General features: G+C 47.7%; 1 protein-coding gene across 2 annotated transcripts in view; it reads left to right on the forward strand.

The window, feature by feature from the left end:
- The first annotated feature begins 4,274 nt into the window (after positions 1-4,274).
- Positions 4,275-13,380, forward strand: part of FOXK1 (forkhead box K1) — a 288,084-nt gene continuing 278,978 nt past the window's right edge. The window contains exon 1 of one of the 2 annotated variants that reach the window (XM_063934189.1): positions 4,275-4,802. In XM_063934189.1, the coding sequence (XP_063790259.1) occupies positions 4,435-4,802 (368 nt within the window). In that variant the 5' untranslated portion in view covers positions 4,275-4,434. The remainder of the gene's footprint in view (positions 4,803-13,380) is intronic. The other variant, XM_063934188.1, reaches the window with a different exon arrangement.

Here is a 13,380-nt window from a genome sequence, read left to right on the forward strand (position 1 = left end):
TTATCTGGAGAGAAGATTCCTGGCTTGACCATTTTCCCTGGAAACTTTTTCCCTGCGTGACTGCGCCCCAGCCTTGGAGACTTGCATCTGTGGTCAGCAGGACCCAGTCCTGGATTCCGAAACGGCGTCCCTCTAGGAGGTGAGAGCTTTGCAGCCACCACAGGAGAAAGATCCTGGCCCTGGAAGAAAGACTTATTTTCCGGTGCATAGGTGAGACCCGGACCATTTGTCCAGCAGGTCCCACTGAAACACCCTGGCATGAAACCTGCCAAACGGAATGGCCTCGTAAGCCGCCACCATCTTCCCTAGCACTCGAGTGCATTGATGAATCAACACTCCTGTCGGTCTCAAAAGCTCCTTGACCATGGTCTGTATTTCTAAAGCTTTGTCCTCCGGAAGAAACACTCTCTGAAGCTTCGTGTCTAGGATCATGCCCAGGAAGGGCAGCCGAGTTGTCGGAATTAACTGAGACTTTGGCAAATTTAAAATCCAACCGTGATGTTGCAGAACTGTCAGGGAGAGTTCCACATTCTTTAACAATTGTTCCTTTGACCTCGCCTTTATCAGGAGATCGTCCAAGTATGGGATAATTGTGACCCCTCGCTTGAGAAGGAGTACCATCATTTCTGCCATAACCTTGGTGAAAACCCTCGGGGACGTGGAAAGCCCAAACGGCAACGTCTGAAATTGGTAATGACAATCCTGCACCACAAATCTCAGGAAGGCCTGATGCGGAGGATACATTGGGACGTGTAAGTAGGCATCCTTTATGTCAACTGACGCCATAAAATCCCCCCCTTCTAGGCTGGAGATCACAGCTCGAAGAGATCCCATCTTGAACTTGAAAGTTTTCAAGTATGGATTGAGGGATTTTAGGTTCTGAATCGGTCTGACCGAACCGTCCGGCTTCGGTACGACAAAGAGGCTCGAATAGAACCCTTCCGCCCATTGGGACGGGGGAACGGGAACAATGACCCTCTGATGACACAACTTTTGTATCGCAGCATTTACTACTTCTTTTTCTGGAAGAGAAACTGGCAAAGCCGATATGAAAAAGCGGCGGGGGGCATCTCCTGAAACTCCAGCTTGTACCCTTGGGACACTATGTCTAAGACCCAAGGATCCAGGGCTGACTGAACCCAGACCTGACTGAAGATCCGGAGACGGACCCCCACCGGCACGGACTCCCGCAGGGGAGCCCCAGCGTCATGCGGTGGACTTGGTATAGGCGGGGGGAGGACTTTTGGTCCTGGGTGCCTGATCCTGCAGGCGACTTCTTTCCCCTTCCTCTACCCTTTGAAGCGAGGAAGGATGAGCCTTTACCTCGTTTGTATTTATTAGGTCGAAAGGACTGCATCTGTTGATGGGGTGCCTTTTTCTGTTGTGTGGGAACATAAGGAAGAAAAGATGACTTACCCGCAGTAATGGTAGACACCAGGTCAGCCAGGCCGTCACCAAACAAGACACTACCTTTGAAGGGGAGAACTTCCATATTTTTCTTGGAGTCGGCATCAGCATTCCATTGATGGATCCACAGCGCCCTTCTAGCCGAGACCGCCATGGCATTGGCTCTTGATCCCAAGAGGCCAACATCTCTCACCGCATCTTTTAGGTAATCTGCAGCATCCTTGATATAACCAAGAGTCAATAGAATATTATCTTTATCAAGGGTATCCAATCAGAAGCTAAATTATCAGCCCATTTAGCAATAGCACTACTCACCCATACCGACGCCACAGCAGGTCTGAGCAATGCACCAGTATTAACGAAAATAGCATTCAAAGACGTCTCCAGCTTGCGATCCGCCGGATCCCTGAGAGCAGCCGTGTCAGGGGACGGAAGCGTCACCTTCTTGGACAAACGGGATAGAGCCTTGTCGACATCCGGAGACGACTCACATTTCTCCCTGTCATCAGAGGGGAAAGGATACACCATTAAAATTCTCTTGGGAATCTGCCACCTCTTGTCCGGCGACTCACAAGCTTTTTCACAAAGAGCATTCATTTCATGAGAGGGGGGAAACTTCACTTCAGGTTTTTTCCCTTTAAATAGGCAAATCCTTGTCTCCTGAACAGCAGGTTCGTCAGAGATACACAAAACATCTTTAATAGCCATAACCATGTACTGAATACTTTTAACTACCCTTGGGTGTAAAGTAGCCTCATTACAATCGACATCGGAATCAGAGTCCGTGTCGGCATCTGTATCTACCATCTGGGTAAATGAACGTTTTTGTGACCCTGAGGGGGTCTGCACCTGAGCCAAAGCATCCCCCATGGATTTTCTCCATGTTTGTGTCTGAGAATCAGATTTATCAAGCCTCTTAGACAACAAAGCCACATTAGCATTAAGTGTACTCAACATAGCAACCCAATCAGCAGTCGGCTGTGCCATTTCCAGCTCCTTTTCTGCGCCCCCAGTAACTTCCTCCGGGGAGGAACACTCAGTCTCACACATGCCGACACGAAGCAGTGTTATACACGGGTTGGTCCCAGGTCAATGTGCACTGTAAGGTGTCCAGCCCGGGTTATTCAACCCTGCATTCATGTAAAAGTGCTGATTGGCTGTTCTTTGTGTGCCTTGATGATGTCAGCAGCCTGAGTCCTACTACACAGGAGAGAACAGGGAGCATTAAGAATTAGGGGTGAGGCAGAGATTGCTAGGCAGCTTACTGCATACTTCCTGACTTATTAAAAGTACAAAGAGGGACCTTGGGACGCGCCACGCGCATCCGAAAAGGGGGTGACCTATATGAAAAGGGCGTGGTCTAGTGGCAGAGCTGCGATCGCGAGTCACGCCCCTTTGTACCATCACTGAGGGGGCATGCCCAGAACACTCTGAGCAGCAGTGACAGGAGCCTCCCAACTGCCACCCCCCCCACCGCGGCACACTGCAGCCCATGCGTGGGACAGAGGGACAGTCCCAAAAAAACAGGACAGTTGGGAGGTATGTTACTGGAACAGTTAAAGATGCAATTGTGTATAAAAAAACATAGCTCTGTCAGCCATGATTCCTACAACGCTGTGAGCTGTCCCCACCCTCTCCTTTTGTCCCCTTCTGACACCTCATCTTTCTGAGCCAAAAAAGGCAATTTCAAATTACATCCATGGTGTTTTATTTGCTGACCCGGGTTGCGTTAAAAGGAGCCAACCCTGCAATAACCCGGGTTGAAAGTGTAGTGTGAAAGGGTCTGACCCGTGTCCGCAGAGGCAGAACTCTGGGAGGCAACGGAGTCATCTGCCGCCGGGCTCCTGCTCTAAAGGGGGGCACCTCTCCTCCCATCCTGTGACACCATCGAATTAAGTTAATTGATATCTGTCACAGTCTTTTCAGTGGCCGACTTCCTCACTGGTCCCTGCACCTTACAAATCACACCCTCTTTATTATACTGAATATACACATTTACAAGTATCACACCCAGGATTAGAAACCACGACCTATTACACTGGAAGCAGACACCTTACTGATGAAGCGGTTTGCTCCTGTATAGGAAATATGAGAATTTTAACTATATGAAGAAGATACTTCTCTGACAATTACACGTAACTTCATATAGTTAGAATTCCTATTCTTCCCATACAGGAGCAAATAGCTCCATCAGTAGAGTGTCTGCTGTTAGTGTAACAGGTCATGGGTTCTAATCCTGGGTATGACTGCTAAGAATTGTGTGATTTAAAATAAAAGACAATTAAATGTATAAATACATTTTTTCAGAACACCGCACGCACGCATACATACATTTATTTATCTTAATATAGGAAATAGGGGGGGCGCCAATATTTATCTTGCCTCCGGGCAACTGGGACGAACTTGCGCCACTGTGTGTCCGACCCGGGTGGGACCCGGTATTTTGAATTCAAAATACCGGGTCGGACCTGGGTTTGCAGTGTGAAATGGGTATTAGCGTGACTCAATCTGGGTCACACCGTTCACACCACAGGCTACCTGGGTCGGTACCAGGGTCATATTCCCAGGTAACACAACTCGGGTAGACCCTTTCACACCAAACCTGGACCCGTGATGCCCAAGCAATAACCCAGGTTATGTTAGGTGTTAAAAGGGCATGAGTGGTAGGGAATAAATAAATAAATAAATAAAAAAACTGTGGTTAGACAAAAAAATTAATATTATCTTTAAAAAAAATATAGCCTTTAATATACCGCATACTTTAATTTCACATGCTTTTATTACAGGATACTTCAGACTAGTTCAACTGTAGCAACAATGTAACTGCATAAAGTACAGAGCAAAGTGACATGTAGGGATAATGCTATGTGCCCAGCAGCAGCCAGTCATGTACCTGAGCTTTGTCCTGGCCCACACCCCCTCCTCCTGTGACCCGTCCATCTCGCTCTGCTCCGCCCGTCTACCCGCCTGCACTCACTCACTTTCAACAACCAAAACAATCCTAGCTGGCAACGCGCCGCAACCGCCATGGAGCCCGGAGAAGACTCGGGGGTATTGGCCTTGCTAGCGCTACGCTCTGCGCCATGCAGCCCGCTGCAGCCGGCTCGGACCTTTCCTGACCTTGGCTCTCCGGTACGTGAGGTCCCAGCTCTGGCCCGCTTGGAGGGACGAGACTTTGAATTCCTCATGCGGACATCGTCAGTCATCGTTGGCCGTGACTCCAGCCAGGGATCAGTGGATGTAAACATGGGGCGCTCCAGCTTCATATCCCGCCGACACCTCCAGCTCAGCTTCGTGGAGCCGCACTTCTACCTGCGCTGCCTGGGCAAGAACGGTGTGTTTGTGGACGGGGCCTTCCAGCGGCGGGGGGCTCCCCCATTGCAGCTTTCCAGGCAGTGAGTTGGATGGGGATTGGAGGCCTAAGGGATTATTTGAAGGGGAGGCATTTGGGTCTGGTGTGGCCGGGAAGAGGTGAAGGAACTCGGGCACTGGGGGGAGCAGTCCCCGCTGAGAGCCGAGTACACGTGTTAGTCACTTTCCGGCAGGAAACTTTTAAGTTGGAAACGTTTTTGATAGTGATTCTGTTATTGCCCTGGGTAATACATGTTAGGGAGCTGTCAGTTTGCGGCACTGGCTGCGTTTGCAGTAGTTTTGGTGTATGGCGCCTGCCTGGCCCTCCCTTTGCCTTCTAACAGATTATGTCAACAAGACAGAGTGAAAACGTGGTGGTTGCACACTGCAGCCTGCAGCTTGCCTGTTTATGGCATGGTTGCATTGGCCTCGCTGACACTGCTGGTGGGGAGCAGGAGTGCACTGATTGGCTCTTCCTGCCACTGTTGTTATTCTTGTGGGCATGCACTCCCTTGTCAGCAAGCGTAATGTTGACGCCAGTATATTGAATATTATGATGTTTACACATGAAATGGCAACATAGTGAAAATGTTGATGTTAGGGTTACATTAAAAATGGATAGTTGTTGACATTGTGACCATATTGACAATAAATTGGTGTTGGTATGCTGAATATATTGACATTTTCACAATGTCGACGTTCTCAATATGAATGTCAACGTGGTGATTGTCGGCCTAATATTCCAAACCCATCCTGTGCAAGAATGATTGTTTATAGTGTGTTATACATGGGACACATGCGACAAACCACATAGCAAGTCGGAATCAGTATACTATCTCGGCTGTCTGGATCCCGGCGGTCAGCGGACCGATGAGCGCAGTGTGTCCCCTCGCGGGCTCGCTGCCCTCGCCGTGCGCCACATTCATTTATTCGCCCCCTGGGGGCGGCGCAGGCGCAGACCACCACCCAAGTGGGAATTCCGGCCAGCGGTTGGGATTCCGGCATCGGTATCCTGACTGCCGGGATCCTAACAGCCAGCAAATTGATTACCTCCCAGTGGGTGGTCTTCAGTATGCCGGCTGTCGGGATCCCGGCGCACAGTATACCGGCGCCGGAATCCCGACAGCCGGCATACCGACACTTATTCTCCCTCGTGGGGGTCCACGACCCCCCCTGGAGGTAGAATAAAATAGCGTAGCGCGCCACCGTGCCCGCAGTGTGGCGAGCGCAGCGAGCCCGCAAGGGGCTCATTTGCGCTCCCCACACTGTCAGTAAGCCGGCGGTCGGGCTCCCGGCGCCGTTATGCTGGTCGCCGGGAGCCCGACCGCCGGCATACCCTACTACACCCCCTCCCAGCAAGTCTTTTCCTAAAACTGGTCACATTAGAGGATTCTACTTGAAATTGATTCGATTGTTGTTAAGCATATACAATAAGCCTGTTTATGTGATTGATTGTTTATTTATCATGCTAACATCTCCTTGTGTGCCTAAAGAGAGCGATGAAGAGCTGATATATGATCATTTGGCTCACTGATATGTGTTACAAAGACTAGTATTTATCAAAGCTTGTAGAGAGATACAATTGTGAGTGATAAAGTAACAACCAATCAGCTCCTGCAATTTTTCAAACACAGCCTGTAAAATATAAGGCAGCATCTGATGCCACTTTCACACAGAAAAACCTGTAAAGCCCAACCTTTACCTGGCATCGGAAGGCCGGATTCTTTTACCAGTCTCAGCCAGGCCTCCCTTTCACACAGAAAAGCAATTTACCAGGGGAAGCAGTTCTACCTGGTAATTTGACGATCAACCTGGGTATTTCTCCTATGTCATATGCTGAACACAGGTCGCAATTGTCAGGTCTTGACCCTGGTAAAAACTAGTGTCACAGTCCCAGGAATTTTGACCCGTGTTGACCCTTTTACATAGAAAAAGGACTCGTGTTGATCCGCAAAGTACAGGGTGAAAGGAGTATGATTGGCTGGTACTTTATCTCTCACAATTGTATCTTTTTCCGATCTATGATAAATACCCCCCCTACATGTTAAAGGTATACTGTTGCTTATGCAGAGTTGCAGGTACCTGATGTGACCAGCAACAGATGCGTTGTAAATCAAATGGTTGGTTATATGTGGTTGCAGAGATTTGAAACCAGCTTGGCTTGACATATTTTGGTACGGGACTGGTATGTAATACCGGCGGTCAGGAGGCCGATGCTGGAATCCCGGTGGTGAGCGCAGCGAGACCCCTTGCTGGCTCGATGCGCTCACTACACTTTGTTTGAGGTGACGAGCTTCACCACGGATGCAAAGCGCATGCGTTCACACTCACAGTCCCTGAAGGATGCAATCACACTATGACTCACAAGGGGGGAAGGGGTCATCAATAATTCTGGACTCAGCGATGCGTTTGCAATTGTTTTGCAACAGCATCGCTGCCCACCAATTAGCATGCTGGGCGGCCGAATTAGGGACCCTATTCTGCTTTTCTGTTCTGTTGCATGCTGGTGGCTATATCTGCAACTGTTTCTGTTTATGTCCACCAGCATGCAACAGAAACAGCAGATTCTGCTAAATAACAGAATAGGGTCCTGAATCTGAATAGGGTCCCTAATTCGGAGACGTACACAAACCTGATGGTGTGCATACAGGCAATTCCATGAAAATATGGACATAAAGCATAACACGTAAAAGTAAACACAGGTACAAGATGTTGGATTATTAATCAGCTGAAGTGTTCTTTTTTTGCTAATTGAGAAAAATAATTTTGCGATCTAGTACCTCATTAGGGATCTTTAAACTATCAGGCTTCATTGAAAGAAAACAATATTATCAACAGGCTTTCATTCATTTGCGTTTAAAGCAATGGGAATATAGGTGATTGATTAAATGATCACATAATATCTCAATATCAGGATAAATACAATGGAAATAACATCCGTAGATAATTCTTTACTCCAGGGGCGCATAAAGAGAGGACTCAGTGTACCAGTCCCCCTTCTCTTTACCTAGCAGAGCAATAGACTCTAGGCACCAGGATCACTGGGAGACCCTAGCACTGTCCCAGGGTTTATTGTGTATGCGCAGATCTACGAGAAAATGGAGTGGCAGTCATTTTCTTGGTGATTTTCCTATTGTCTCCATGGTATGGTAAAATTAGAAATGTTCAACAATAAAGGAAATTCCATTACCGAAAAAAAAAAAAAAATCATAATGTGAAGCAGCTAGGATTTACCTGAAGACTGTGCTGGTTAATTTGGTGTGCGGCACTTGTACAGTACATCTGTGTGACTGAGTCTGTGCACGTAGCAGAATGGTCCCACACTGACTGCTAGCGGTCCTGCTGCAGTCGGGGGAGCCAGCATGCATCCATCTACAGGTACCACCATAAGAGATGCCCTGCACATACCCCATCTGAACACCTATTTTATAATCGGTTAGAATGGTTTTGGCAGTAACCCCGTCTGTGACTTGAATGTTTTCAAAAGTGTATATTGGGGGCTGTTCAGGAGGAGGTGGGTGCAGTGTGGGTCTGAGTGATCTTGTTGTGTTCATAAATTGTGCAGAACCTTGATTACATGATAGGATACTTAGATATTCGTAGTGTGATTAGACCATTTTTTTTTTGTATTGTAGCCAAGTCTGGTTATTATGTCCAGTTGTTATTATTTTGATGAAGTAATTTCTGGCCTCAGGAGGCGGGCTGAGGCCCTGCTTCCTGTTGGCACTTAATCTACATACTATGGGCCAGATGTACTAAGCCTGAAAAGTGATAAATATCACAGTGATAAAGTACCAGCCAATCGGCTCCTAACTGTCATTTTTCAAACAAAGCCTGTAACATGACAGTTAGGAGCCGATTGGCTGGTACTTTATCACTGTGATATTTATCACTTTTCAGGCTTAGTACATCTTAGTATATATGTAGAGGGACCTAGGAGATTATGCTGTTTCTACAGTTGCCTGTATAACGTTGTACCGATGACTATGCTGCTGCTTTGAAAAAGATTTGTATGAGAATTGAAATGTCGGCAAGCTGGAAATATGTTATGTCAAGTTTTTTACTGATGTCACAAATTTAAATTTTTTGAAGAGTTGGAAGAGACTGGTGAGTGCCGTCTGTCCGCATTGGACAGTGGCACATTATATATAGTGGTCTCGCTAGGATTCTATGCGGATAGGGTGCAGTGGTTGCGGGAGCAATGTGTTCACGTGCGCCTGAAAAGGGGTGCCACCCCACAGTTGTCACTATTAGGGGCGGTCCGGCCCCCTCGATGTCACTAATGGGGGTGTGCCCGAGCTGTGGTGTCACTGAGAGGTGCTGGGCTTCCCCCAAGCTCTCCCTTTTATGTGAATAGATTCCATGCAGATGCACACAGCATCTATTCTCGAGTCGGCAGCACAAAGCAGGCAGGCTGTTTTAAAACAACTTAGCGTGAAAACTATTATATTGCTTGTTCCCCACTACACAACATCACTGCAGTACATCCCCCCTATATGTTGTATTACATTATAGTGTTCACTCTAGTATCCGGGCCGGGCAGGGCGCCGGTTCTAGAGGGGCACTAGCGCCCGCGCGCGTCGAAAAGGGGGGCGCGGCCATGCAAAATAGGGGGCGGGGTCATCGCGGGTAATAAAAGGGGACGCGGGCGGCGGCGTCGTCACGCTTCCCCCAAGCGCTCTCTCAGCGTGAATGGATGCCGCGCGCATGCGCGCGGCATCTTTACACGCTGTGAGGGCAGGAAGCGGGCGGCAGTTTTAGCAGGGAGCCGCAGAACGGGCAGGGCAGGTTTTGCCCTTAAAAAATCGGACAGGGCGCGGCGCCCTGCTAAAACTGCCTAGCGTGAACACTACATTACATACTACATCACTGCACTACTGTCTCCTTATATGCTACACTACTTCCCAGCACTTCATAACGGGCCTTCATCCCCTATACGCCGCACTACATCACTGCTCTGTATCACCTCTATTCGCTGCACTGCATTACTACATCCTCCTTTCATGCTACACTGCATCACTACACTACATTCCCTCTATGCACTGCACTACATCACTATACTACATTGCCCTACATAACTGCACTACATCAACCTGTACGCCGCATGATATCACTGTACTACATCCCAACTATTTGCTGCACTGCATCAATACATCCCCCCCCCCCCCCCATGCACTGCATTACATCACTGCATCCCCCTCCCTATTTGCTGCACTAAATCACTACAGTACACTACACAATAACATTGGGAACATCTCCTCTGTCCTATGGAGCTCTAACTGGGTAGAATGAGGGAGCACGCTGGGTGCAGTGGACGGAGGGGTCTGATCTGAAGCTGTGGACTGGAAAGAGAATATTAGAATTGAGGGTGACTGGGTGGAGGGGAAGAAAGTCGGCTGTGTAGAAGGTAAGAAGGAAACTGTGCTTAGTCCCTGGAATGGGAGGGATCAATTTAGAATATAGAGGGAAAGGAGGCAGTGTAGAGGGGATGAAGGGGGTGGTCCTGGTCCTTCAGAAACTGTACCGTAACGGGAAGGAAGGGTGCCCCTGTACTCTTCCTGCCCATGGCAGCCTCATCCTGTCCCACTACCTACCCACTGGCATCTTCCTCGAGCATGATTTCTGCAAAAGACTTCCTTCTCAGGCACTGTTCTCTGCCGCCTGTAGATAAACGACGGGACACCACTGCTTTCCCCAGTAATGATGATCCAGATCCTGTGCTAAGCTCAGGGAGAAGGCGCTCTCCATGGTCTCCTCCCCTTCCTCTGTCTTTGGAGAATGAAACTGATTGAAGGCACAGGACAGTGCTGCCGTTTGGTCAGAGCGCGTACTGAGCGATCTGGTGTCTTTTTGAGACCTACCTGTCAATATTTGCATTCACTATGTATGCTCCTTGCATAGATTAATGGGGAAATGTAATGAGTCGAGAATTTGTCAAATTATTGTTTATTACGTGCTCACAGGGGCAAACGCAGGATATGTGAAGGGGGGTTTCCAAAGAGGGGGTGGGACCAAGTATAAGGGGGCGGGGACTGAGGTAGTATAAACTCTGTAACCTGCTGCGGTGCCTTCCGACAGTAATGCAATATGCAGTATGGAAATGGTGGCACTCACATACTCTTCATCACCCAGAAATGAAGACCCACAGGCGCTAGCAGGCGAGTCCAACGTTTCGCTTTATAATAATCTTCGTCAGGGTATCCCTGACAAATGTTATTACAAAAGGAAAATATTGAAGAAGCCTGTGGGACTTCATATTCTGGGTGACTAAGAGTCTGTGAGTGCCACCATTTTCATACTCTGTGTGTGTGTGTGTGTATGTATGTATGTATGTATGTATGTATATATATATACACTGCTCAAAAAAATAAAGGGAACACTAAAATAACACATCCTAGATCTGAATGAATGAAATATTCTTTTTAAATACTTTGTTCTTTACATAGTTGAATGTGCTGACAACAAAATCACACAATAATTATCAATGGAAATCAAATTTATTAACCCATGGAGGCCTGGATTTGGAGTCACACTCAAAATTAAAGTGGAAAAAAAAACACACTACAGGCTGATCCAACTTTGATGTAATGTCCTTAAAACAAGTCAAAATGAGGCTCAGTAGTGTGTGTGTGGCCTCCACGTGCCTGTATGACCTCCCTTCAACCCACACAAGTGGCTCAGGTAGTGCAGCTCATCCAGGATGGCACATCAATGCGAGCTGTGGCAAGAATGTTTGCTGTGTCTGTCAGCGTAGTGTCCAGAGCATGGAGGCGCTACCAGGAGACAGACCAGTACATCAGGAGACGTGGAGGAGGCCGTAGGAGGGCAACAACCCAGCAGCAGGACCGCTACCTCCGCCTTTGTGCAAGGAGGAACAGGAGGAGCACTGCCAGAGCCCTGCAAAATGACCTCCAGCAAGCCACAAATGTGCATTTGTCTACTCAAACGATCAGAAACAGACTCCATGAGGGTGGTATGAGAGCCTGACGCCCACAGGTGGGGGTTGTGCTTACAGCCCAACACCGTGCAGGACGTTTGGCATTTGCCAGAGAACACCAAGATTGACAAATTCGCCACTGGCGCCCTGTGCTCTTCACAGATGAAAGCAGGTTCTCACTGAGCACATGTGACAGAGTCTGGAGACATCAAGGAGAACATTCTGCTGCCTGCAACATCCTCCAGCATGACCGGTTTGGCAGTGAGTCAGTAATGGTGTGGGGTGGCATTTCTTTGGGGGGCCGCACAGCCCTCCATGTGCTCGCCAGAGGTAGCCTGACTGCCATTAGGTACCGAGATGAGATCCTCAGACCCCTTGTGAGACCATATGCTGGTGCGGTTGGCCCTGGGTTCCTCCTAATGCAAGACAATGCTAGACCTCATGTGGCTGGAATGTGTCAGCAGTTCCTGCAAGACGAAGGCATTGATGCTATGGACTGGCCCACCCGTTCCCCAGACCTGAATCCAATTGAGCACATCTGGGACATCATAACTTGCTCCATCCACCAATGCCACGTTGCACCACAGACTGTCCAGGAGTTGGCGGATGCTTTAGTCTAGGTCTGGGAGGAGATCCCTCAGGAGACCATCCGCCACCTCATCAGGAGCATGCCCAGGCGTTGTAGGGAGGTCATACAGGCACGAGGAGGCCACAGACACTACTGAGCCTCATTTTGACTTGTTTTAAGGACATTACATCAAAGTTGGATCAGCCTGTAGTGTGTTTTTCCACTTTAATTTTGATGGTGACTCCAAATTCAGACCTCCATGGGTTAATAAATTTGATTTCCATTGATAATTTTTGTGTGATTTTGTTGTCAGCACATTCAACTATGTAAATAACAAAGTATTTAATAAGAATATTTCATTCATTCAGATCTAGGATGTGTTATTTTAGTGTTCCCTTTATTTTTTTGAGCAGTGTATATATAATATATATAATATATATATGTGAAAGGGTGGTAGAACCTGGCGCCTTCTGTGTTGTGTGGTTTCCAAGTGAAGCTAGAACAATATTAAGCGTACCGCATCTCAAGTGTGTTCAAGCCTGTAGAATGGGTGTAACTTCTCCTGGTCGCAATCTTCTTACTTCCCCGGTTGCTCCGTGGGTGGACCGTGAGGAGATTTAGAAAACCACAATAGTGTAATATTGCAAAACAACAGTGACAGGTGTGCTGGTATAGAAAACGTTTTTTCAAATGTGATGAATAGTGAAAAAATAATAATTCACCCAGTGTCAATTTCATAAACACAGTAGTGTATCCACAACCTAAGGTAGAAATTGACACTGGGTGAATTATTACTTTTTCACTATTCATCACATTTGAAAAAACGTTTTCTATACCAGCACACCTGTATTGTTGTTTTGCAATATTACACTATTGTGGTTTTCTAAATCTCCTCACGGTCCACCCACGGAGCAACCGGGGAAGTAAGAAGATCGCGACCAGGAGAAGTTACACCCATTCTACAGGCTTGAACACATTTGAGATGCGGTAAGCTTAATATTGTTCTAGCTTCACTTGGAAACCACACAACACTGAAGGCGCCGGGTTCTACCACCCTTTCACATTTTTATTCAACAGGACTTTGGAAGTAGAGTCCACACAAGAGAACCTGCTTAGC

Source organism: Pseudophryne corroboree, chromosome 7 (assembly GCF_028390025.1).
Source record: "Pseudophryne corroboree isolate aPseCor3 chromosome 7, aPseCor3.hap2, whole genome shotgun sequence".
NCBI lineage: Eukaryota > Metazoa > Chordata > Amphibia > Anura > Myobatrachidae > Pseudophryne > Pseudophryne corroboree.